The 25931-nt window shown below is 39.6% G+C and overlaps 1 protein-coding gene across 9 annotated transcripts in view; it reads right to left on the bottom strand.

The window, feature by feature from the left end:
* HEATR3 (HEAT repeat containing 3) overlaps window positions 1–25931 on the bottom strand; it is a 66641-nt gene that overhangs the window by 7318 nt on the left and 33392 nt on the right. For 4 of the 9 annotated variants that reach the window (XM_060130724.1, XM_060130722.1, XM_060130725.1 and 1 more), the window contains one exon: window positions 22821–23597. The exons of the other annotated variants lie outside the window; for them this stretch is intronic. In XM_060130724.1, the coding sequence (XP_059986707.1) occupies window positions 23475–23597 (123 nt within the window). In that variant the 3' untranslated portion in view covers window positions 22821–23474. Of the gene's footprint in view, window positions 1–22820; window positions 23598–25931 lie in introns of those variants that run through there. 9 annotated transcript variants of the gene reach the window in all.

The raw sequence follows: 25931 nt of genomic DNA, 5'->3' as shown, positions 1-25931 counted from the left end.
AGGCACCAAAAGGAAATGATTCTACCAACAACTGGAGCGAGCTTGGAAGCAGATGAAGAATCCAACTGAGCCTTCAGATGAGAACACAGCCTTGCGGACATGTTGATTGCAGCCTGGCCAGAGCCTGAAGCAGAAAACTCAACTAAGTAGTGCCCAGACTCTTGATGCCCTGAAACTGAGAGCTCATAAATGTCTGTTGTTCTTAGCTACAAAATTTGTGGTAATTTGTTATTCAGCAATAGAAAACCAACATAGTTTTTTTCTTCATTGTTCTATCCTGAGTACTTAGAACAGGATCCAGCATATATTAGGTGCCCAATAAATGTCTGTTGAATTACTATATTATTATGCAAAAACAAAACAGAGAAAACAAAGTGGACAATTGTGTTATAATATGCTATCACTTGTGTGTGTATGTGTGTACCTGCATAAATGTAGAATTTCTCTAGAGGGGTCTACAAGAAACTGACAAAAGTCTGGGGAGGAAAACAAAAGTATTAGAAATCCATGAAGGAGGGAGACTTTCATTTCATTTTATACCCTTTTGAACTGTTTGAAAAATAGTTTTATGCTATAAATGTATTACTTAAACACATACACAACAGAACAAAATAGCCCCCGTGACTTCAGATTTGAATGTTTTATAAAGTAAACTCACTTCTTCAGCACTTATTCCTTTAGGCAGTGCTCTGCCTGCCCCATCCAAGCAACACCCTAGTCTATTATTCTCCCACCCAATCCCCCTCCAGGATGTTTCGTGGCAAGCATCTTCAACAAAAGAATTGCTACGGGGACTTCCCTGGTGGTCCAGTGGCTAAGACTCCATGCTCCCAATGCAGGGGGACAGGGTTCGATCCCTGGTCAGGGAACTAAGATCCCACATGCCACAACTAAGAGATCGCATGCTGCAATTAAAGATCCTGCATGCTGCAATGAAGATCCCGCACGTGGCAATATGCTGCAACTAAGACCCGTCGCAGCCAAATAAATTAATAAATATTTTTTAAAAAGAACTGCTACAGACAGAACTAAATATATTTTGGACTTGCACATCATGCTTTGACTGCCTCACAAAGATGCAGAAAGGCAAATTTTGTTTCCAGACATGTGTAAGCTAAGCCACCAGGGCCTTTTCTACAGTAAAATGCGGGACAAAGTGTGCCAAGTTTTTCCCGTATTGTTATCATGTATCCAGTCTAAAAGGCATCTCATTCAAGAAAATTTTGAATAATTTAAGTTATAGAGTTATGCTGGAGTTTGGGGCTGGTCTGATAAGCTTTGAAAAATGTGGCCAAAGTAACGGGAGGGGGGCAATTTCCATATTGGTTTGGCAGAAGGGAAAAAAAGCCAACTGAAATTTGCAGGCTGAGGACAAATGAACTCATTGCATAGGAATGCAAGGAAAACCGAGTCAGAGAGTATAGCGTAGAGCTCTGAGAGGCCACACACCATGTGCCACAAATAGAAATTGCCAAGGTCACCACTTACCAAAACAAACAAACAAACAAACAAAAAACAAACACACACACACACCCGCCCCCGTAGACATCATGCCAGTGGAATAGTTTCAAATTTGTAGCCCCGATCTGTTTTAAAACTAGCCCATATAACAAATTTAAGATATCCTGAAAGCCATTTCTTAGTGCTCTAGAAAATATTTGACATAATTATTCAGTCTCAGTAATTAGCAAGGTACTATGACCACAGCAACACAAGGTTACTGATCTTGTTCAAAGTTCTAGAACTGAATCAGAAAACACACAATCATGAGTGGTCAATGATTAATCACATCTGTGAATTAACGGCTAAAAAACAGTGAGTAATAAGATATCATCGCTATCCAGCTTCTCAAACTGTAATTCACTTCGTGTGAGGGTATATATGTGTAAAATACTTCAGTTTTTCATAGGTTGGCTTGATTGTTCCATCTGTTCAAGCCACGAAATTTGCCAGTGTGCCTACAAGGTCGTGACTTTGAATGCTATGAAGATCAAAAGCTGTGCTCAGCCTCTTGGCCAAAATAACATCCTTCCCAAGAAACATTTGGATACTTAACTAATTGGTATTTTTGCCATTCATTCATACATACATACATTTACTTGTTCCATCAACATTTAACACTGGGGTACAAGTCAGGGGCATCATTCATAATCCAGTGGTCCATGGGTGTGTGGGTGTGTTTTCTAATCAATATATGTCATTGTAGCCCAACCTTTTTCATTTGGCTGGAATGCAAGCACCTGGAGGATAGGCACAGGGGATGTATAATTCAAATGGGGCACCTGGGATCCCCTGGAGCAGAGTGTCCTGGTGACACATCCTTGTACTCCCAAGAAGAAAGAAGAATGATCAGTAAGAAGCTAGCTCAACATGTTTCAGAGAAAAAAAATTGCACGTCTCCCTCATTCCTACTTCTATCAGTCTGTGGACACATGTAATAACAACTTCTGTTCTAAAACTGTTCAAATACATTTCACATGGCAATCAGGCAGTTGAGAAAATTTGACTCTAGTGGAAACTTACGTTCATCTATAATATTATATGACCTATAGCTCATTTTTCCAAATCACAGTGAATTAAATATTTTACTACCAAATGTGAGAGACCCTCCCAATAATGCTCTCTTACCTTTATTTCTTTTATAGCCACTTCAACTCATGAATTATTAAAGAAGCAAGAGGAAATGGAAAGTGAATAAGAAAATTACTTGAAACGTCCCTGTGGAGTTGGACAAGCTTTCATGTAATACCACATAATGGGCTTCCAGGGATGGAGAGGGAGGATAAAGGATTCACTCTAAAAGTCACACACTCATTTGGAAAATAATCTCAATTTCAAGCATACATTAAGTTACATACATACATTTTTTGTGTCTCTCAGATTGACAAAGATTAAACAGTGTGATTATACCCAGTGCCGGTGAGGATTCAGGGGAAACAAGCCTTGTTTACTGTGTGTGGAAGGGTCAAGTGGAGCAAAACTTCAGAGGATTATTCTGGTCCATCTATCAAATTAAAAATGTGTATGTCCTTTGTCCCAGTGTTTTAGTCTACTCGGGCTGCCATAACAGAATATCACAGACTGGGTGGCTGGCTGAAACAACAGAAATTTATTTTCTCTCAGTTCTGGAGGCTGGAAGTCCAAGATCAAGGTGTGGATGGGGTTAGATTCTGGTGAGAACTCTCTTTTTAGCTCGTAGATGACATTTTTTCCCTGTGTCTAAATGTGCACACAGAGGAAGAAAGCGATCTCTGGACTCGCTTCCTCTCCTTAAAAGAACACAAGTTCTGTTGGATCAGGGCCCCACACTGATGACTTCATTTAACTTTAATTACCTCCCTAAAGACCCTCTCTCCAAATACACATTGAGGGTTAGGATTTCAAAATGTGAATTTGGCAGGGGGCAGGAGTTAGGGTCACAGTATAATCCATAACATCCAGCAGATCCAGTTTTGGAGATTTATCTGACATATGTGTTTGCATTGCGCACAAAGATCTTTAAATAACAATATTTAAAACTGTATTGTCAGGCTTCCCTGGTGGCGCAGTGCTTAAGAATCTGCCTGCCATTGCAGGGGACATGGGTTCGAGCCCTGGTCTGGGAAGATCCCACATGCCATGGAGCAACTAAGCCCGTGTGCCACAATTACTGAGCCTGCGTGCCATAACTACTGAAGCCCGCATGCCTAGAGCCCGTGATCTGCAACACGAGAAGCCACTGCAATCAGAAGCCCACGCACCACGATGAATAGTAGCCCCCGCTCGCCCAAAGTAGAGAAAGCCCAAGCACAGCAACGAAGACCCAATGCAGCCAAAAATAAATAAATTAATTAATTTTTAAAAAACACAAAAACTGTACTGTCTGCTGTAGCCAAAAACTGTAAATAACCTAAGCATCCCTCAGGAGAGGGCTAGTCAAACGAATTAAGGTACATTCAGTCAATAAAATACTGCCATGCAACTGTTAAAATGAATGAGCCAGCGCTAAACACGGTGACATGGAGAACTCACTAAACCATATCATTAAGTGGAAAAGGCACGGTGCAGAGCAGTGTATAGAATATGATCCAATTTCTGTAAAAAGAAAAAAAATTAAGCACCAATATTTTCTGGAAGGATTTACAAGAAACTATTGGCAGTCATTACCACTAAAGAGTGGACTTGGGGCATGAGGAGGAAGAATTTGTTCCTTATACCCTTCCATACTGTTTGTGCTTTGCCCACCCTCACTGCTAGGTGAACGCATGTTACTTTTTTTTTAAGGTAAAAAATTCACGTAGAAAAACATTCACCATTTTAACCATCCAAAAGCGTACAATTCAACGGCACTTAGTGCATTCACAATGTTACGCAACCATCACCTCTCTCTGGTTCCAAACATTTTCATCACCCCAAATGAGCAATCGCTCTCCCTTCTCCACCCAGCCCCTAGCAACCACTAATCTGCTTTGCATCTCTATGGATTTACCTTCTTTGTATATTTCTTATAAACAGAATCATAATAGTGTGGCCTTTCTGCCTGGCTTCTTTCACTTAGGATAGTGTTTTCAAGGTGCATCCATACCGTAGCATGTATCATTCCTTCTTATGGCTGAACAATATTTCATTGTATGAATATCCTACAGGAAGTTTTTCTGTTCATTCGCAGTGGGCATTTGTATTGTTTCCAACTTTTAGCTATTGTGAACAGTGCTGCTATGAACATTTGTTTACATGTTTTTATTTGAATACCTCTTTTCAATTCTTTTGGGTACATACCTGGGAGTGGAATTGCTGGGTCATATGGTAATTCTATGTTTTAACTTTCTGAGGATGAATATTGCTTCTCATTGTATTTTAATATTTAGTTACATGCCATAAATGAGAATGTATATGACAGGATCTTGAAAGATCTTTCAGTCTGGTCTCTCTTTGACAACGGATATTATTTATCGTAGTTAAAGCAGTAATTTGGGTTTAGCATTATATTTTGTCTTAGGGTCTATTAGATATCCTGTAGAAAATGGAAAGTCTAATGCTCTTGCTGTTGAATTGAACTGAAACAGTGTATCTCAGAAGGATACAAGTATTCTTCTATAATATTAATATCCTTAGACAAGATGCCATGCAATAAACAGTCATTATTCTAATTTTAGAAATATTGTTTATTTGTTTATTCAAAAAAATAACTATGGCCTACTTTACTCCCATTAGGAGGGCTATTATCAAAACATAAAAAGTAGCAAGTGTTGTCAAAGATGTGGAGAAATTGCAACCTCACACTATTGGGGGGGATGTAAAATGGTGCAGCTGCTGGGGAAAACATCATGGTGGTTCCTCAAAAAATTAAAAACAGAACTACCACACCACACAGCAATTCCACTTCTGGGTGTATACCCAAAAGAGCCTGCCTGTAGCAACGAAAAGAGCCCGCACGCAGCAATGAAGATTCTGTGTGCTGCAACTAAGACCCGGCGCAGCCGAATAAATAAATAAATATTAAAAAAAAAAAAGAATTGAAATCAGAGACTTGAGCAGATATATATACACTCATGTTTATAGTAGCATTATTCACAATAGCCGAGAGTGAAAGCAACCCAAGTGTCCATCAACAGATAAATGGATTTAAAAAAATGTGTTGCGTGCTCAGACACGGATGATCCTTCAATACATAATGTTAAGTGAAATAAGTCAGTCACAAAACAACAGATATCATATGGTTTCACTTATATGGAGGTCCCTAGAGTAGTCAGATCCATAGAGACAGAAAGTAGAATGATGGTTGTCAGGGGCTGTGGGGTGAGGGGAGTTAATGTTTAATGGTACAGAGTTTTGGTTGAGGAAAATGAAAAACATTCTGCAGATGCATGGTGGTGATGGTTGCACAACAGTGTGAGTGTCCTTAATGCCACTGAACTGTACACTTAAAAGGGGTGAAAGTGGTAAATTTACGTCATATTTAAGTATATTTAAAATATATATTTATGTATATTTTGCCACAAAAAAAGAAGAGGAACATACGCACACATATGCACATGAATAAAAATAACTACTGAGCTCCTGCTAAGGACACTGAAGGTACATATAGCAGTGAACATAACGTATAAAACATAGCCCTTGATTTGATAGAACGTACTGTCTAGTAGGGGAGACAAACAATAAAAAATTTTAAAATTCAATACACACACTCATACTCTTAGACACATACATATGTATCTTTATAAAAACATATTATTTGTCTTAAAAATATAGATGTGTATTTTGTAATGTAACTTTCTTTTCACTTAGCAACCTTAGAGATCTCTCCTCCTTTTTTTTTTTTTTTTTTGCGGTACACGGGCCTCTCACTGTTGTGGCCTCTCCCGTTGCGGAGCACAGGCTCCGGACGCGCAGGCTCAGCGGCCATGGCTCATGGGCCCAGCCGCTCCGCGGCACGTGGGACCTTCCCGGACCGGGGCACGAACCCGTGTCCCCTGCATCGGCAGGCAGACTCTCAACCACTGCGCCACCAGGGAAGCCCCTACTTTCCTCCGTTTTTAACTCCATACGGAATTTAGCCACACCTCTACAGATGGGCATTAGGTAGTTTGCAGTCTTTTGCTATGACAAACACTGCTGTAAGGAAGATCTTCATAGGAGTCTATGCAGTTCTATATCTTAAAATACATGTCTTTTAATAACGACTTTATTTTTATTTTTCTAAATTAATCCCCAGACCTATCCAAGTAATCATCAAGGTGATCCCCCTTCACAGATGCAGAAATGAGGCACAGTTTAGATAAGCAAGTTCTTATATTTTTTATACCTGTCATCTCTCCTGGATTAAAACACTGTTTTTCAAACTAGGTGTATTGCTCTGATTTTCCAGTATCTCATTTCATCTCATTCCTGTTAGACAAGAACTTATCAGTTGGCTTTCCAAGTGCAATTTCATGTGTAGTTCAGCAAGTATTTCCATCCACACACTCATAGGTTAGATCTCAAAAATCAGCTTTGAAGTTAGTTGTTCGGACCTCAGAATCCACCAGCAATTATGAGTTTCAGGATGAAAGATTTCCCTCTTGAATTTGTTTCCCACGTAATTGGCAATGACATGACAAACATGGGGAGTGCCATCGTATTTTCCCACTAGTATTTTTTAACACATTTTTTTCAAATAGCTATATTATTCTGATCCTAAGTAGATCGAAATATAATTTAATCGATCATCAAATCCATTTCTGTTAACTAGAGATGTGGGCTGGCGTAAGCAATTTTTGATATCTGCAGAAGGAAATTAGTTTGATAAATGGAAATGAGAATTATCTTCTATCCTAAGGCAGGAAATCTAAGATGATCACCCTGCACGTTGACTAGAGCCACTCCATGGATATGGCTAACGCACAAAACTCTTGCACACCCAGAATGGAAATTTATGAACTTACGAATTTTACACACACATAGTTTTGCCCCCTAAAACACAACTTAAATATGTCTTGTGTTGCTTTGGGTTCTCCGAGAAGCAGGCACTGAGCCAAGGTTTCAAGTGTAAACAGTTTATGTGGGAGGTGATCCCAGGAGACCCCAGTGGAAAGAAGGAAAGCCAGATGGGGAAGGGAGGCAGTGATGAAGGGTTTGTTTTAGTCTTAGTTACCAGTGTGAGTAACTAAGACTTAATCCTGCTGGATCATGCGGGCACCTCAGAGCCACACCCCATCCAGGGGACAGGTGTGCTGGGTAGTTATTACACCTCTGCCTGCCAGTCGTTGATGGAAGGAATGGGAAGGGGGAGGTTTCATCCATTCCTTGTCATGCTGGGGCAAAGAAACACCTGGGGGCCAAAGAAAGTCCTCAGGCAAGGAAACGTAGGGGCTGGCAGCAGGAAATTAGGCAGGTGTGCGCCAAGGGGGCAAGGATGACGGCAGATCTGTAGGGTAGCATCTGACACATCTGTCTTCCTAAAACTTCTAAGCAGGATTAGTTGCCTCTTTCCCCCTGTTTCTTCCAGAATTTATTTGGTTGCCCATGTCATTACAAATCGCAGAGACTCACAGGCCTCTCATTCTCTGCAGGGACGCTGCAAGCCCCCGGAAGGCAGGTACAGCGACTTCCTCGCCTTCCAGCGCTAGCAGGAAAGGGCAAGGTGAGCGTTAGGTAACACGCGGCTTCCAGATCCCTGTTCTTTCTAAAGCCCTCTTTAAAGCAATGCAAAAACCTAGAACACAGGAGGTTTCTCCAGTTTCTGGTTGCTATTCTTTCCAAATGTAAAGAGAAGAAATCTGGGCCGATTTATGGAATTAAAAATACAATGTTCTAAATAAAAGTATATATCAAATGGTGATAAGTACTAAAGAAAAAATATACAGCAGAGTAAGGGTGTATAGTGTGCATAGGGTGTGCTATTTTATTTTATTTTATTTATTTATTTGGCTGTGCTGTGTGGCTTGCAGGATCTTAGTTCCCCAACTAGGGATTGAACCAGGGCCCCAGCAGTGAAAGCACCGAGTTCTAACCACTGGACCACCAGGGAATTCCCAAGGGTGTGTTATTTTAGATGAGGGGTGCAGGAAGGGACATCATAATATATGTTATACATAATATATATAATACATTATATATACATATAAGTGTGTGCATATACATATATACATATATACTTCTTTTCCTTTAGTAATTCAAGTCCTAGGATCTCGTGCATAGATATTCACATAAGTACTAGAATATTCACTTCAGCATTGTCTACAGCAGCAAAAGACTGGACACAGTCTAGGTACCTATCTAGGTAAGAAACATTTGTATAGCTTTTAATACGTGTTAGGCACTGTTCTGTGTTTTACAAATATTAACTCACTTAACCCTCAACAACAAACCTATTAAGGGTCTAATGTCATTATTCCCTTTTTCAGATGAGAAAACTGAGGCATGCAAATTAAGTCACTTGTCCAACTTAACACAATGAGGAAGTGGTAGAATCGGGATTCAAACCCAGGCAATCTGGCTCCAGAGCCTAATCTCTTGACCTGGATGCAATGCTGCCTCCCTCTCTAAGGGGAGATTAATTAAATCATGCTTCCAGCCTTTTAATGGTATTCTATGGAGCTGGTAATAAAAAGGGGGGTGGGGTGGGGGGCAGTTCTATAAAAGTTGATATGGAAATACCTTGAAGATATTAACTAACAACATGAAGATACTGAATAGTATGAAGAGTACACTAAGATTTTTATACAAAACAGGGGCAGGGGGCTTCCCTGGTGGCGCAGTGGTTGAGAGTCCACCTGCCGATGCAGGGGTCACGGGTTCGTGCCCCGGTCCGGGAAGATCCCACATGCCGCAGAGCGGCTGGGCCCGTGAGCCATGGCCGCTGAGCCTGCGCGTCCGGAGCCTGTGCTCCGCAACGGGAGAGGCCACAACAGTGAGAGGCCCGTGTACCACAAAAACAACAACAACAACAACAACAAAAACAACCAAAAAAACCTGGGGCAGAACACATGTATGAGCTTTATCATGCAAAGAGCATTTCTAGAAGGATGCATGTAAAACCGGAAGGGGTATGTTTTTTGGGGAGAGGAACTGGGAAATAGAAAATTTTTTCAAGGACTTTTCTGGCATTGTTTAATTGCTTATCATACACATGTAATACCTCTTGAATATAATTTTTAAAAATTGAGGAAATTCCCTGGCAGTCTAGTGGTTAGAACTTGGCGCTCTCATTGCTGTGGCCCAGGTTCAATCCCTGGTCAGAGAACTAAGATCCTGCAAGCCACGCGGCACGGCCAAAAAATAAAAATAAAATTTTTTTAAATTAAAATAAATAAATAATTGAAAGGAAATGTAACTTCTTTCAATAGAGCAATGGGAAATGTCATCTTCTGAATTTTTCAGAACTTATTTTACTTTATACTTTAAGGTCAAAGTGAAAGACCAAAGGTGAAAACTTCCTTATCCTTCATATGGTTTAAAAATTTTTTGGTGGCTTATCAGTTTTACTTTTATCAAATTGTGAAACACATTAAATTCATGTGTAAATTTTAATGAAAATAATTGCACGATACGGAGTTATTTCCTTTGAGTGTGTAATGTTTTAAAAATGGCCATGGGACTTCCCTGGTGGTGCAGTTGTTAAGAATCCACCTGCCAATGCAGGGGACACGGGTTTGAGCCTGGTCCAGGAAAATCCCACATGTCACGGAGCAACTAAGCCCGTGCGCCACAACTACTGAGCCTGCACTCTAGAGCCCGTGCTCTGCAACAAAGAGAAGCCACCGCAACGAGAAGCCTGCGCACCGCAACGAAGAGTAGGCTGTGCTCACCACAACTAGAGAACTCCCGCACACAGCAATGAAGACCCAACGCAGCCAAAAGTTAAAAAAGAAAAAAAAATGGCCATGATTTTAAACTTCTTTTCTGACTAATCTTTTTACACTAATCTTTGAAATAAAAAAGGAAAAGGAGGCGACTATTTCTAACACCTTTGTGATATCATTTCAGCTCCATGTTCTGTACCTATTCCACTATCTGTAATTTAAAATCTCATGGCCCTAAAAACAAATCCATTATTCCTTTAATTCAATAGCATTCAGTCTAAAAACAAAAACTTCATTTCTTCCTATTTTACTTGAATAACTTTAATTATCTTTATGTTAAATAAACTCAGGAAATTGGTTCCTACAAATGAGAGTAGGAAAGCATTTTTCCTGGTTTCATTCATACTAAATGAAAGCAATTGAAGACTATAACTTCTTTATTCAAAAAGAATTTGTTTTTTTTTCATGGACAGGCATACATTCCTGAAAATGTGAAAAGTTTAGGGTAACTGTGTTGTCATAATTAGGATTCCTATATGAGATTAGGGAGGATAAAAATATATTTAAGGGCTTCCCTGGTGGCGCAGTGGTTGAGAGTCCGCCTGCCGATGCAGGGGACGCGGGTTCGTGCCCCGGTCCGGGAAGATCCCACATGCCGCGGAGCGGCTGGGCCCGTGAGCCATGGCCGCTGAGCCTGCGCGTCCGGAGCCTGTGCTCCGCAATGGGAGAGGCCACAACAGTGAGAGGCCCACGTACCGCTAAAAAAAAAAAAAGAAAAGAGAAAATATATATATATTTAAGCAAAACTGGAAATCACTTGTTTGTAATTTCTCACTCTGCCTAGAAAAAAATGACTCAAGTTAATTCTTTCATTAAAATAAGGGGACCAAAATAGTTTCAATTACAGATATAAATTTCTCTAATAAGGCAAAGTTTGAGAATCTTCCACTATATGAAGAAATAACATTTTTTTGGTTAGACAGTAAGACTAAGGTGAACTTTTAACTCAAAGACAGGATAAGATGAAAAGAGTGTGCACTAAGACTTTGAAACTCTCAATGTTTGTTACCAACAGAAGCAGTAAACAGGTTTTGAGGTTTGGGGAGGAAAAAAGCAACTTCTTTAAAAGGTAAATTAAGATTCCCTAGGTAGGGACTTCCCTGGTGGCTCAGTGGTTAAGAATCCGCCTGCCAATGCAGGGGACACGGTCAAGCTCTGGTCCAGGAAGATCCCACATGCCGCGGCTCAACTGAGCCCGTGTGCCACAACTACTGAGCCTGCGCTCTAGAGCCCACAAGCCACAACTGCTGAGTCCTCGTGCCACAACTACTGAAGCCCATGTGCCTAGAGCCCGTGCTCTGCAACAAGAGAAGCCACTGCAATGAGAAGCCCACGTGCCGCAACGAAGAGTAGCCCCCGCTTGCCGCAACTAGAGAAAGCTCTCGCGCAGCAACGAAGACCCAACACAGCCAAAAATAAATAAATTAAAAAAAAACATTTTCCTAGGTAAATGCTTCCTCAACTCAAACTACAGGTACTTTCCTCCTAACCTGAGTCTTGCTTCCCATCTCCAATAGACAAATAGACCACTATTCAATTAGTTCCATAAGCTGGAAGCCAGGATGATCCTGGGATTTTCTTTTGCTCTATCGTCCATATCCAATACATCACCAGTTCATTCATTTATAGTAAATGGACACATGTGACTCCTTTCTTCAGCTACTGCCTTGTCTCCTTTTTCCCTTCACAAACCTCTCTGAAGACTGGTCTCTGCACCAGCTTCATTTCCTCCCCTCTCACATTCCACCAGCTCCCTCCAGGCTGACGTCTGACCTGATCACTCCATGGAAAGAGCCCTTGCTACTGACACCGGTGACATCCGAGTCACTAAACTGGTGGCCGTTTTTCATCTCTCCTCTTCCTGGACCTGAATCACATTCCACGATCTTGGCCCCTTCCTCCTGAAAGCATTCCCTAGTGCCCCTGTCTTTGCACTCTTCTGGTTTTTCTCCTACCTCTCGGGTTGCTCCTGTGTATCCAGGTAAGCCTCCACTGACCTCGCTGACTAGAGCAAGTCTCTCTTATGGCCTCATAACAACCTGTACTCTCTGTTCGTAGCACTTCTCACCTTTGTAATTTTACGTTGACTATGTCTGTCTCCTGTGAGTCCATAAGCTCTATAAAGACATTTTCCTTACCTTGGTGTCTTCAGAAGCTGCGTGCTTGGCACACAGGCAAGTGCTAGCATTCTGATGAAGAATGAAGTGCTACAAAGGAAGGGTATATAGTACAAGATGCTATGAGTGGCTAGAACACTAACTCCTGAGCTTGTCTGGAGGATTAGAGAAAGTTTCCCTGCAAAATTGCTATTTGAGCTGAGTTTTGAGGGATGAATAGGAGTTCCCTAAATTAAGTGGGAAAAGAAGCCAGATGGTGGGTTTGCGTACACATGTGACACAGAGGAGCATGGTGCATTCAAACAACTGAATAAAAGACAGAATGGCTGAAACTTAGCGAGGCAGATAGCAGGAGGAACCAGGGGTCAAGCAGGGGGTTATGGTTAGGATGCCATTTAATTTAATGTCTAAACTGGAGAACTTTTTTTCCCCTAATTTAAAAACATTATTTTTCTAAGTTTTAATTTTGATATAATTTCAAACTTAACGAAAAGTACAAGAATAGTTCAGAGAAGTCCCATGTACCCTTTACCCAATTCACTAGTTCTTTACATTTTGCCCCATTTGCTTTATTTCTTTCTACATTTATATAGAGATGAATTTTTGTTCTGAATCATTTGAGAGTAAGTCAGAGACATCCTGCTCCTTTACTCCTAAATGTGTCAATGTGTATTTCCTAAGAACAAGGACATTCCCTTTCATAAACACAGTAATCAAATCAGGACATTTAACAGTGATAAAATACTACTAATCTAGTCCACCTTACAAATTCAACTGGGTCAGTTGTCTCAGTTACGTCCATTAGAGCTGCTTGTATCCTGGTCCCAGACCCAATCCTGGATCTTATACTGTCTCATTAGTTTCCAGAGCACTTCTGATAGTCAAATAGAGTGGTGTTAATAATTATGCTGGACTCTCAGGCAAACCTGGACATGTAATCACGCTACTTGCAGGGGATAGCAAGGATTTTAAACTTTATCTTATGGGTGATGGGAAACATTGAAGAATTAGAGCAAAAAGCAAGGAAGCAACGTAAGTTATTTCATGTTTCAAAAAGACTACTCTCACTCCAATGTGGAGAAAAGATAACAATGGGGGCAGTATTTGTTTAATAAAACACTAAATGTTGAATGAATAAAGAAATCTGTTAATAGACAATTACATCTAGCTCATCATTAGAGAAATGCAAACCACAATGAGGTACCACCTCACACTAGTCAGAATGGCCATCATTAAAAAGTCTGCATGGGGGACCTTCCTGGTGGTCCAATGGTTAAGAATTCGCCTTCCAATGCAGGGGACACGGGTTCGATCCCTGGCTGGGGACCTAAGATCCCACATGTCGCAAGGCACAGCCAAAAAAATAAAATTAAATTAAAATTAAAAAAATGTCTACAAATAACAAATGCTGGAGAGGACGCGGAGAAAAGGGAAACCTCCTATGCTGTTGGTGGGAATGTAAATTGGTGTAGTCACTACAGAAAACAGTATGAAGCTTCCTTAAAAAGCTAAAAATAGAGTTACCATATGATTCAGCAATCCCACTCCTGGGCATATATCCAGACAAAACTAGAATTCAAAAAGATACATGCACCCCTACGTTCATAACAGCACTATTTACAACAGTCAAGACATGGAAACAACCTAAATGTCTATCGACAGATGAATGGAGAAAGAAGATGTGGTACATATACAACAGAATACTACTCAGCATAAAAAAGAATGTAATAATGCTATTTGCAGCAACATGGATGGACCTAGAGATTATCACACTAAGTGAAGTAAGTCAGAAAGAGAAAGACAAATACCATATGATAGCACTTCTATGTGGAATCTAAAATATGACACAAATGAACTTATCTATGAAACAGAAATAGACGCACAGACATAGAGAACAGACTTGTGGTTGCGGGGGGCGGGGAGGCGGGGAGGGGGGATGGGGGAAGGAAGGATTGGGAGTTTGGGATTAGCAGATGCAAACTATTATGTATAAGATGGATAAACAACAAGGTCCTATTGTATAGCACAGGGAACTATATTCAATATCCTGTGATAAACCATAATGGAAAAGAATATGAAAAAGAATGTGTGTATATGTATAACTGAATCACTTTGCTGTACAGTGGAAATGAACACAACATTGTAAATCAACTATACTTCAATAAAATTTTTAAAAATTAATTCAATAGACAATTGCATGTAGAAGTGCACAGAATACTTTTTGACTTAAAGTTAGAAGAGTAACCAACTCAGTATAAAATCACAAATCTCAACCTGATGTCCATGTGTGAACTGAAAAAATCCATAAACAATCTGAACTCTGATGCAGAATAAAGGTATGTATGTTTAAAAATATGTCCACCAATTCTCTGCTATTCCTTTCTTCAAGATGTGGAACTTAATTCTCCTCCTCCTGAGCGTGCGTTGGACTTATTGGTTCACTTACAACGAATAGAACATGGCTGGAGTGATGATGTGTTACTTCTGAAAATAGGTTATATTTATTTAATTTTTAAATTTTATTGAAGTATAGTTGATTGACAATGTGTTAATTTCTGCTGTACAGCAAAGCAATTCAGTTATACATATACATATTCTTTTTCATACTCTTGAAAATAGGTTATAATCAGCTCGGTGCTTTGTGACCACCTAGAGGGGGTGGGATAGGGAGGGTGGGAGGGAAGGAGACGCAAGAGGGAAGAGATATGGGGATATATGTATATGTATAGCTGATTCACTTTGTTATAAAGCAGAAACTAACACACCATTGTAAAGCAATTATACTCCAATAAAGATGTTTAAAAACAAAAAAGAAAAGAAAATAGGTTATAAAAGGCATCTCAGCTTTCTCCTCTCTCTCTTGGAATATTGACTCTGGCGAAAGCCAGTTGCTGTGTCATGAGGACTGAGGTTTCCTGCCAATAACCAAGTGAATGGGCCACCTTGGAAGAAACCCTCCAGCCCAGTCAAGCCTTCAGCTGACTGCAGCCCTGGACGACATCGTTACTGCAACCTTGTGAGACCCTGAGGCAGAACCACCCAGCTAAGTTGCTCCTGAATTCCTGATCCACAGAAATTGTGAGATAATAAAGTTTGTTATTTTAAGCTATTAAATTTAGGGTAATTTGTTACACAGGAGATAACTAATGCAGTGCATTTATTTGAAGCGTCTATAATTTTCATTAGATTCTCAGCATAATTAATGACCCAGAAAAGGTTAGGAATTACTACTGTAAAATACATACTAGATTTCTAAAAATCTTTGGTCCCTATCTTATAGTTTCTATGGGTTTATTTTTAATAAAAGTTTGGGATTAGGTCCAACAAATGAGGAGATTCAATTTTCCAAACCACTGGAAGATTCAAAAGAATGTTTAAAAGTGCTGTCTCAAGAACAGGCCTAGAGATGCAAACCATTATATATAGAATGGATAAACAGCAAGGTCCCACTGTATAGCACAGGGAACTATATTCAGTATCCTGTGATAAACCATAATGGAAAAGAATATGAAAAAGAATGTATATACATGTATAACTGAATCACTTTGCTGTACAGCAGCAATTAACACAACATTGTAAATCAACTATACTTCAATTAAAAAAAAAAGAACAGGCCTAGAAAAGCAAATTCACCCCAACCTATCAAGCTAAGATCTAACAGACGCTCCAGTGGAAACGAAGTGATTTTTCACGTTCAAGAAGAAAGGTCTTGACCTTAAGATTAGGTCTTTAGGTCTTTAGGTCTAAAGACCTAAAGATTAGGTCTTTACCCTAAGACCTAATCACAATTCTGACATGACAATACATCCCTGAATTACTGTTAAAGAAAAAAGCCAAGCTGCAGAACATTATGTGCCTATTGTAGAAAAAATATATTCATGTATGTCTAGATGGATGTGCCCAGAAAGTTCTAGAAGGATACCTATCAACCAGGGTTTTTAGGTTGCAAGCAGCAGAAACAGCATGGCTATCAAAAAATAAAGTTTATTATAAAGTTCTAGGGTAGCTCACAAAACTGATGAGAGGGAGGGAGAATCAGTTTCTCTCAATGGGCAGGAAATGCAGACACAGGGCACAAGGGACCTGGTGCAGCCATAGGAACGGCCTAGTAAGAAACTGCTGCCCCAAAGAGGACACCATTGTGACCACAGGCCTCTTGCTCCTGCCACAAATGTCTCACGAACACTTGACTTGGTGTTGGTTCCACAGCAGTCCAAGCCCTGGGGCAGAACCATCCAAAGGACCACGAATTACTTTGGCAGCAGACAATCTATCAGTATCACAGTCCACTTATAATAGAAATAAACACTTAGAAATAAATCTAAGCATACAATGAGGTACCACCTCACACTGGTCAGAATGGCCATCATTAAAAAATCCACAAATAACAAATGCTGGCGAGGGTGTGGAGAAAAGGGAAGCCTCCTTTTCTCACTGTTGATGGGAATGTAAATTGGTGCAGCCACCATGGAAAACAGTATGGAGGTTCCTCAAAAAACTAAAAATAGAGTTGCCGTATGATCCAGAAATCCCACTCCTGGGTATATATCCAGACAAAACTAGAATTCAAAAACTATAATTCCAAAAGATACATACACCCTTATGTTCATAGTAGCACAATAGCCAAGACATGAAACAACCTAAGTGCCCATCGAAAGATGAATGGATAAAGAAAATGTGGTACATATATATACAATGGAATATTACTCAGCCATAAAAAGGACTGAAATAATGCCATTTGCAGCAACATGGATGGACCTAGAGATTATCATACTAAGTGAAGTATGTCAGAAAGGGAAAGACAAATACCATATGATATCACTTACATGTGGAATCTAAAATATGACACAAATGGACTTATCTATGAAACAGAAACAGACTCACAGACATAGAGAACAGATTTGTGGCTGCCAGGGGGAAGGAGTGGTAGAGGAGGGAAGGACTGGGAGTTTGGGATTAGCAGATGCAATCTATTATATATAGAATGAGTAAACAACAAGGTTCTACTGTATAGCACAGGGAACTGTATTCAATATCCTGTGATAAACCCTAATGGAAAAGAATATGAAAAAGAATGTATATATGTATAACCGAATTACTTTGTTGTATAGCAGAAATTAACACATTGTCAATCAACTACACGTCAATAAAATAAATTTAAAAAAAAATAAATCTAAGCAGTAACAAGACAGAGACGATGACAGATTTTATTTTGAAGGGGACAGAATATATGGACTAACCATATACTATAAATCCACATTTTATAAAAATAAAATGGCAAGGAAAGGAAGGAAGTGTTCTGCTCCTAAAAGCGGATGTTTTAAACTAGTATAATGCAAGTTTACTGTTGCTGAAAACAAAGTGTTTTTGGATATGGAGAAGAGAGTGTTAAAATTGCTCATGTCCTATATATCAGTTAAATTAGGCATACCTTGCAATTCACAGATAGCGGCGTTTTTTACAAATTTGCTTCCTCTGTGTTTGTGTCACATTTTGGTAATTCTCACAACATTCCAAAATTTTCATTATTGTTATATTTGTTACAGCGATCTGTGATCAAAGATCTTTGATGTTTACTATTGTAATTGTTTCGGGGCACCACAAACTGCACCTAGATAAGATGATGAACTTAATAAATTTTGTGTGTGTTCTGACTGCTCTACCCACGGGCTGTTCCGTTACTCTCCCTCTACTGGGCCTCCCTATTCCCTGAGACAAAAAGATATTGAAATTAGGCCAATTAATAGCCCTAACTGGTCTGTAAGTGTTCAAGTGAAAGGAAGCGTCGCATGTCTCTCACTTTAAATCAAAAGCTAGAAACGATTAACCTCAGTGAGGAAGGCATGTGAAAGCCTAGATCAGCCAAAAGCTTGGCCTCTTGCACCAAACGGTTAGCCAAGTTGTGAATGCAAAGGAAAAGTACTTGAAGGAAATTAAAAGTTCTACTCCACTGAACACAGGAATGATAAGAAAGTGAAACAGCCTTATAGCTGAAATGGTTTTAGTGGTCTGGATAGAAGATCAAACCCACCCACAACATTCCCTTAAACCAAAACCTATTCCAGAGCAAGGCCCTAACTCTCTAATTCTATGAAGGCTGAGAGAGGTGAGAAGCTGCAGAAGCAAGTTGGAAGGTAGCAGAGGTTGGTTCATGAGGTTTAAGGAAAGAAGTTAACTCCGTAACATAAAAGTGCAAGGTGAAGCAGCATGTGCTGATGTAGAATCTGCAGCAAGTTATCTAGGAGATCTAGCTAAGATAATTAATGAGGTGGCTACACTAAAGAACAGAGTTTCATTGTAGATGTAACAGCCTTATACTGGGAGAAGATGCTGTCTAGGACTTATAGCTAGAGAGGTTATGTCAATGCCTGGCTTCAAAGCTTCAAAGGACAGGCTGAGTCTCTTGTCAGGGGCTAACGCAGCTGGTGACTTTTTAAGTTGCACCCAATACTCCTTTACAATTCCAAAAATCCTAGGACCCTTAAGAATTATGCTAAATATACTCTACCTGTGCTCTATAAATGAAACAGTAAAGTCTGGATGACAGCACATCTGTTTACAACGTAGTTTACTGAATAGTTTAAACTCACTGTTGAGACCTACTGCTCAGAAAAAAAAAGATGACTTTCAAAATATTAATGCTCATTGACAATGCACCTGGTCACCCAAGAGCTCTGATGGAGATGTACAATGAGATTAATGTTGTTTTCATGCCTGCTAACTCAGCACCCATTCTGCAGCCCATGGATAAAGGAGTAATTTCCACTTTCAAGTCTTATTTAAGAAATACATTTTGTAAGGCTATAGCTGCCAAAGTCAGCAATTCCTCTGACGGACCTGGGCAAAATAAACTGAAAACCTTGTGGAAAGGACTCACCATTCTAGATGCCGTTAAAAATACTCATGATTCATGGTAAGAGATGAAAATATCAATATTAACAGGAGTTTGGAAGAAGTTGACTCCAACTCTAATGGATGACTTTGAGGATTTCAGGATTTCAGTGAAAGAAGTTACTGCCAATGTGGTAGAAACAGCATGAGAACTAGAATCACAAGTGGAGTCCGAAGATGTGACTGAATTGCTGCAATCTCATTATAAAACTTTAATGGATGAGGAGTTACGTCTTATGGATGAGCAAAAACTTAGTTGACAAGGAAGCAGTAGGGTTTGAGAGGATTGACTCTAATTTTGAAAGAAGTGGATAAAATGCTATCAAAAGCTTTGCATGCTACAAAGAACGTGTTTGCGAAAGGAGGCGTCAAGAGATGCTTCACTGGTGACTTAAAAAATTGCCACAGCGTCCCCAGCCTTCAGCAACCACCACCCGGGTCAGTCAGCAGCATCAACATCCAGGCAAGAGCCTCCACCAGCAAAAAAGATTACAACTCACTGAAGGCTCAGATGATGGGTAGCATTTTTTAACAATAAAGTATTTTAAAATTAAGGTATGTAGGACTTCCCTGGTGGCGCAGTGGTTAAGAATCTGCCTGCCAATGCAGGGAGCACGGGTTCGATCCCTGGTCCTGGAAGATCCCACATGCCGTGGAGCAACTAAGCCCGTGCGCCACAACTACTGAGCCTGCGCTCTAGAGCCCACGAGCCACAACTACTGAGCCCACGCACCACAACTACTGAAGCCCGCGTGCTCTAGGGCCCACGTGCCGCACCTACTGAGCCCGCGTGCTGCAACTACCGAAGCCCATGCGCCTAGAGCCCGCGCTCCGCAACAAGAGAAGCCACCGCAATGAGAAGCCCACGCACCGCAACGGAGAGTAGCCCCCACTGGCCACAACTAGAGAAACCCCGCGCGCAGCAACGAAGACCCAACGCAGCCAAAAAGGAAAAAGAAAGTATGTACATTATTTTTTAAACATAATGCTATTGCACACTTATGCACTGGGAAATCAAAAAATTGGTGACTCACTTTATTACAATATTTGCTTTGACACAGGTGTCTGGACCAGTATCTCCGAGGTCTGCCTGTACAATCAAGTATTGGTCCATGCAATTTCAAAAAGGCAGGAAGCAAGCCTGCAACAGAACTGGCTGAACAGGAACGCTGAAGAGATAAGAACTTTCCCTATCTTGATTACTCAAAGGTATTCCTCTGAAAGACTAGATAAAGGCAAAAGATAAAACTACAGATAAAGAAATGTAATTAAATGACTAATATTTCAAAATCAATTCTATTTTAAAATGAGTTTCCATCTTAAAGGCAAAAAGAAAAGGAGAGAAGTAAAGCAGTGATTTTTATTTCCTTGGATAAACATGCCATGGCAGGTTGGACACTTAAAAATATTTTCTAGAAAAAAGGCTCTCACATGAGCTTATACTTCAACTCTTAAAAGAGTATATATGCTTAATGGACTATTCTGGATAATTTGCAAATAACTGTATTTTAAAGCAGACCTTTTTTTCCTACATAAAAAACTACAGTTTCTATTTTACTGTGGCATGAATAATATTCATATGCTTGCTGAGCTATTATGTAAACAGCTGTAGAGTATATTTAATCTTTTCCTATCTTTATTGTTGTTCTGAGTAGCAAAATTAAATGGTAGCAGTACAGACTCTTAATGCCTCAGAGCCTAAAACATTGGGGGGATGGCACATTTCCAATGTAATAACTCACGTTCCACTGTTCCATAGGGTGATTCTGCATTCAAAAACTGCAACAAGCTTGCTTAATAAGACAGAAAATCACTAACATTTATTTGTTCGACAAATATTTATCGAGGGCCTACTATGTACTAAGCCCTGTGCTAGTTATTTTGCATAATGTTTATAGGTTGGAAAGTGTGGGAAAGATTACAAAATTGGAAATTTTATCCTCCTTGAAAATGAATATATGCTATAAACATTTGAAGCAGGGAGAACTCTGAAACTTTTCTTCATTGGAAGAATTTGTCTCTCAAAACCACAATGAGCTATCACTTCACACCTGCTACAATGGCTATTTTCAAAAAGACAAGAGATATGTGTTGGTGAGGATGTGAAGAAAAGGGAACGCTTGTGCAATATTGGTGGGAAAGTAAATTGTGTAGCCACTATGAACACAGTAGGGAGATTCCTCAGAAAATTCAAAATAGAACCACCATATGATACAGCAATTCCACCTCTGGGTATAGATCTGAAGGAAATGAAATCACTGTCTCAAAAAGATATCTGCAGGACTTCCCCGGTGGCACAGTGGTTAAGAATCCGCCTGCCAATGCAGGGGACACGGGTTCGAGCCCTGGTCGGGAAAGATCCCACATGCTGCGGAGCAACTAAGCCCGTGCGCCACAGCTACTGAGCCTGCGATCTAGAGCCCGCAAGCCACAACTACTGAAGCCCACAAACCTACAGCCCATGCTCCGCAACAAGAGAAGCCACCACAATGAGAAGCCTGTGCACCACAACTAAGAGTAGCCCCCGCTTGCCGCAACTGAAGAAAGCCCCCAGGCATCAACGAAGACCCAACGTAGCCAAAAATAAATACATACATACATAAATTTATTTTTAAAAAGATATATGCACCATTTGTTCATTGTAGCATTATTCACAGTAGCCAAGACATGGAAACAACCTAAACGCCCATCAGTGGATGTATGGGTAAAGAAAACGTACTGTATATACACAATGGGATAGTATTCAGCCATAAAAAAGAAGGAAATCCTGCCATTTGTGACAGTGTGGGTAGACCTTGAGGACATTATGCTAAGTGAAATACATCAGAGAAAAACAAATACTGTATGATCTCACTCATATGTGGAATCTAAAAAAACAAACAAAAAAACGCCCCAAAACCAAACAACTGAATGCATAGAGAGAATAGATTGTTAGTCGCCCGAGGTGAGCAGTGGGGGGCAAGCAAAATGGGTGAAGGTTGTCAAAAGGTACAGACTTCCAATTATAAGTGACTGGGCATGTCATGTCCAGCACGGGGACTACAGTTAACAATACCGTATTGCACATTTGAAAGTTGCTGAGAGAGTCGATGCTAAAGGTTCTTATCACAAGGAAAAAAAATGTATGTGAGGTGATGGATGTTAACTAAAGTTAAGTCCTGTGCTGGGTATTGGGCCTTTTAACAGGTCAACTGAGATCTACAGTGGGTAAATTTTCAAATCTCCAACAACTCCTCTGATCAGGCAAATAGACAGACAACAGACCCGGTCCAGGGGCCCCACTCCGACAATGATGTGCACTGAAGCTCCCTCCCTTTGCTCCACCTGTCACCGTACTACCTCAAGGACATTGACAGTAATGCTGGAGATTCTTGGTATAAAGTCTTGTTTTTAATAGCACACATATATTCAAAGCAAGATCCACTAGCAAGCAAACACGCAGTAATAGGATTATCTGATATTTTAAAAAAGATCTTCCAAGACACAAAGCTTTCAATTAAAAAGTTATTTATTAAAAAACATATTCTTCCAATTCTGATTCCATTTAAATTCCAATTAAATAAGGAGTGATGTTCCAAAGCAGTATCCGATCAGATCCTTTTGTACAGAGGACGACGATGACCTCATGAGCTCATTAGCTAGTAGTATAGTCTGCTAAATAGTGGTGTATGACTCCAACTCACTCCCCTCTTCACAAAAGGCAAGCATAATTGATATACTTCATACCAAAAAAAATTTATAAAGCTTGTCTTCATATTTCAGTTAAAGATTTAGCTAATATAAAATGATAATGCCTTAAAAGAGCAGCCAAGCAATGCTTCGGATTTTCCTTTTTTGCAAAATTCAAGGAAAACATGATTGTTTGGAAGTGTCTTCACTGCTCGTGAAGAAGCACCTGAGATTTCCTTGTGTTTCCACTCTTCGTGTTTCCAGTGATTAAAATATGCTGGAAACATTTCTGAGAGCACTAGAAATGCCACACAGATCCCAGAGCTTTTAAGAGTTTCTGATAGGTTCTGGAGTTTTTATGAACTTCAAATTAGTGTACAGGCATTAAAAAATGACTTTCAGGAACACACACACTGAAAGGAAACCCTCTAGTATTCTTCAGCTTTGAACGCTCTGAGACGAGGACTGGTCTCTTTCAAGTAGTCAGTTTTTTCTCAACAGTTTCTTGATAAGCGACAAACCTTCTCAAGTTCATCTTCACGTTGTCAAGAACACACAGCTGATCTGGACTGTATTTAGCTCTCCCTTCTTTCCGTATCTGCCAAAAATATATCATATGTGATTTGGTATATATCACTAATTCCTTTAAATAAGAAAGCATTTAATTTGTGGTGTATTTATTTTTAGAACAAACAGCAGTCAGATTTTGGTGAAACATTTTCACTTCCAAGGTGATGGAACACAGTACATTAGCCATAATAAAGATAAATTAAGATTGTGCACCTTTTAACTGATAGTTACAAGAACAACTGAATTGTAGACTTTAAAAGAATGAGTTGTATGGTATGTGAACTATACCTCACCTCTAATCCAGAGCCATGGTTCTCAAATTTTAGCATCTGGAAGGCTTGTTAAAAACCAGACTGGTGGGCCTATCCACACAGTTTCTGATTTTCAGTAGGTCTGGAGCTGGGCCTGAGAATTTGCATTTGTAACAAGTTACCAGGTGATGCTGGCGCTGCGGATACAGGACACTTTTGAGGACAGCTGCTCTAAAGAAGTTTTTTGGTAAAATGCATTGTATTGTGTTTAGATGCAATTTGGGGCTAAATATATACCAAACAGCCTTTAATGCAACTGTGGCTTCATTCACAAAGGAGCTTCATATAAAAAACTACATGCTGCCGTTCTGGCTAACAGAGAAATTTCATCAGGGCTTTATAGCTTTGAGAAAAGAAAAACAATTAAATATCACCATCACTGCAAGGCATATTAAGTAGGAAAATCAATCAGAACAATGGACATTCCAGAGGTTAGGGGTTACTTTCCTAGTTCACAGTTTACATCACTGCTCTCTAAGCATTCGCTTCTACACAGTCTGATGACTCAACTGCATCTGCTTTCCTTGCAGCTGCAGGGAAAGGGGACATTTTCTCCTTACCATGCAGACTGCTTTTTCAGAAGTTTAAAGGGCCTGTGATCTTTAAGAACAATGTGGACACCCTCCACGTACTGGTATGGAAATGTCTCTAGGAGACAGTGTTAAGTAAAAGCACAAAAAGGACAGGAATGTGAATATATTATACTACCTTTTGGATAATGAAGGGGGAAAATACTAAGGTGCATTTGTCTTTGCTTAGAGAAACACCATTCAATTTGGTTACCCATGAGACAGGGAACAGGCGGGAATAAAACTTCTCACTGCTTAAAAAATAAACACTAGGTCTTTGGGATCGGGGTGGGTAAAATGGGTGAAGGTGGTCAAAAGGTACACACTTCGGTTCCCGCTGACCCCTGAACAATGCAGTGGTTAGGGCGTCAACTCCCCACCCCCCAGTCAAAAACCTGGGAATAAGTTTACTGTTGGCCACGGATTCAACCAACTGCGGATGATGCAGTACTGTAGTATTTACCACGGAAGAAAATCTGTGTATTTAAGTGGATCTGCCCCGTGTTATTCAAGGATCAACTGTATAAGAGAAATAAGTCCTGGGGATGTAATGTATAGCAAGGTGATGACAGTTAACAACACTGTACTATATATCTGAAAGTGACTAAGAGAGTAGGTCTTATAAGTTTTCATTACAAGAAAAAAATTTGTAACTATGTGTGGTGATGAATGTTAACTAAACTTATTGCGGTAATCATTTTGCAATAGATACATATATCAAATTATTATGTTGTATACCTAAAACTGACACTATATGTCAATTACATCTCAAAACAAAACAAAACCCAGACAAAGAAACAAACAAAACTACAGGCTTAAACAAAGCATAATTAAGAGTAAACTGATCAATTCTCCCCCCTCAAGACTAAAGTCACCTACTGGTGAAGCTTAACTCAGTAAGTGTCAGCCACTATCACTACATTTTTAAATGTGGGATGCCAAAACATGAAAATGTTAAAAACAAACCAATTATTAATGTTCCTAAACTAATACTGATGTAACTGTGACACAGAATGTGCATGGCATGTGCTATTTTTTTCTTTTGCAAAAGAAAACTATTTTTTATGCCTTAAAAAAATTCAAAAAGTTTAAATTTCTAAACATACAATCACATTCACCTAAAAACTTATCACAGAGCTCTGGCCACAGGAACTGAATTCTGCCTTAGAAGCTTGTTAGAGAAAAGAAACACATATTGGAAAGCAACAAAAGTAAGCTACTTTTCCATTAAAGCCTCTATTCTCTTGACAAAGCTTTAAAAGCAAAAATTTAATTTAAAATGTAAAAGCAAAAAATACAAATATTTTTATTTCTCAAAATGAAATAGAGATTTAGATAAGAGGAGAATTGATAAACTTACATTCGTGGACATGTGATCAAACGCTGTTTTTAAAATTTCTGATTGCCTTCCCCCAACCACTAAAACAGTTTTGAACATTATTTTTTTGACTCAAAGTTAGCTTTGATGCTTCTGATGAATCA

Source organism: Lagenorhynchus albirostris, chromosome 19 (assembly GCF_949774975.1).
Source record: "Lagenorhynchus albirostris chromosome 19, mLagAlb1.1, whole genome shotgun sequence".
NCBI lineage: Eukaryota > Metazoa > Chordata > Mammalia > Artiodactyla > Delphinidae > Lagenorhynchus > Lagenorhynchus albirostris.
Note: the sequence above shows the minus strand (reverse complement) of the source record. Positions and strands in the feature narration are given on the sequence as shown.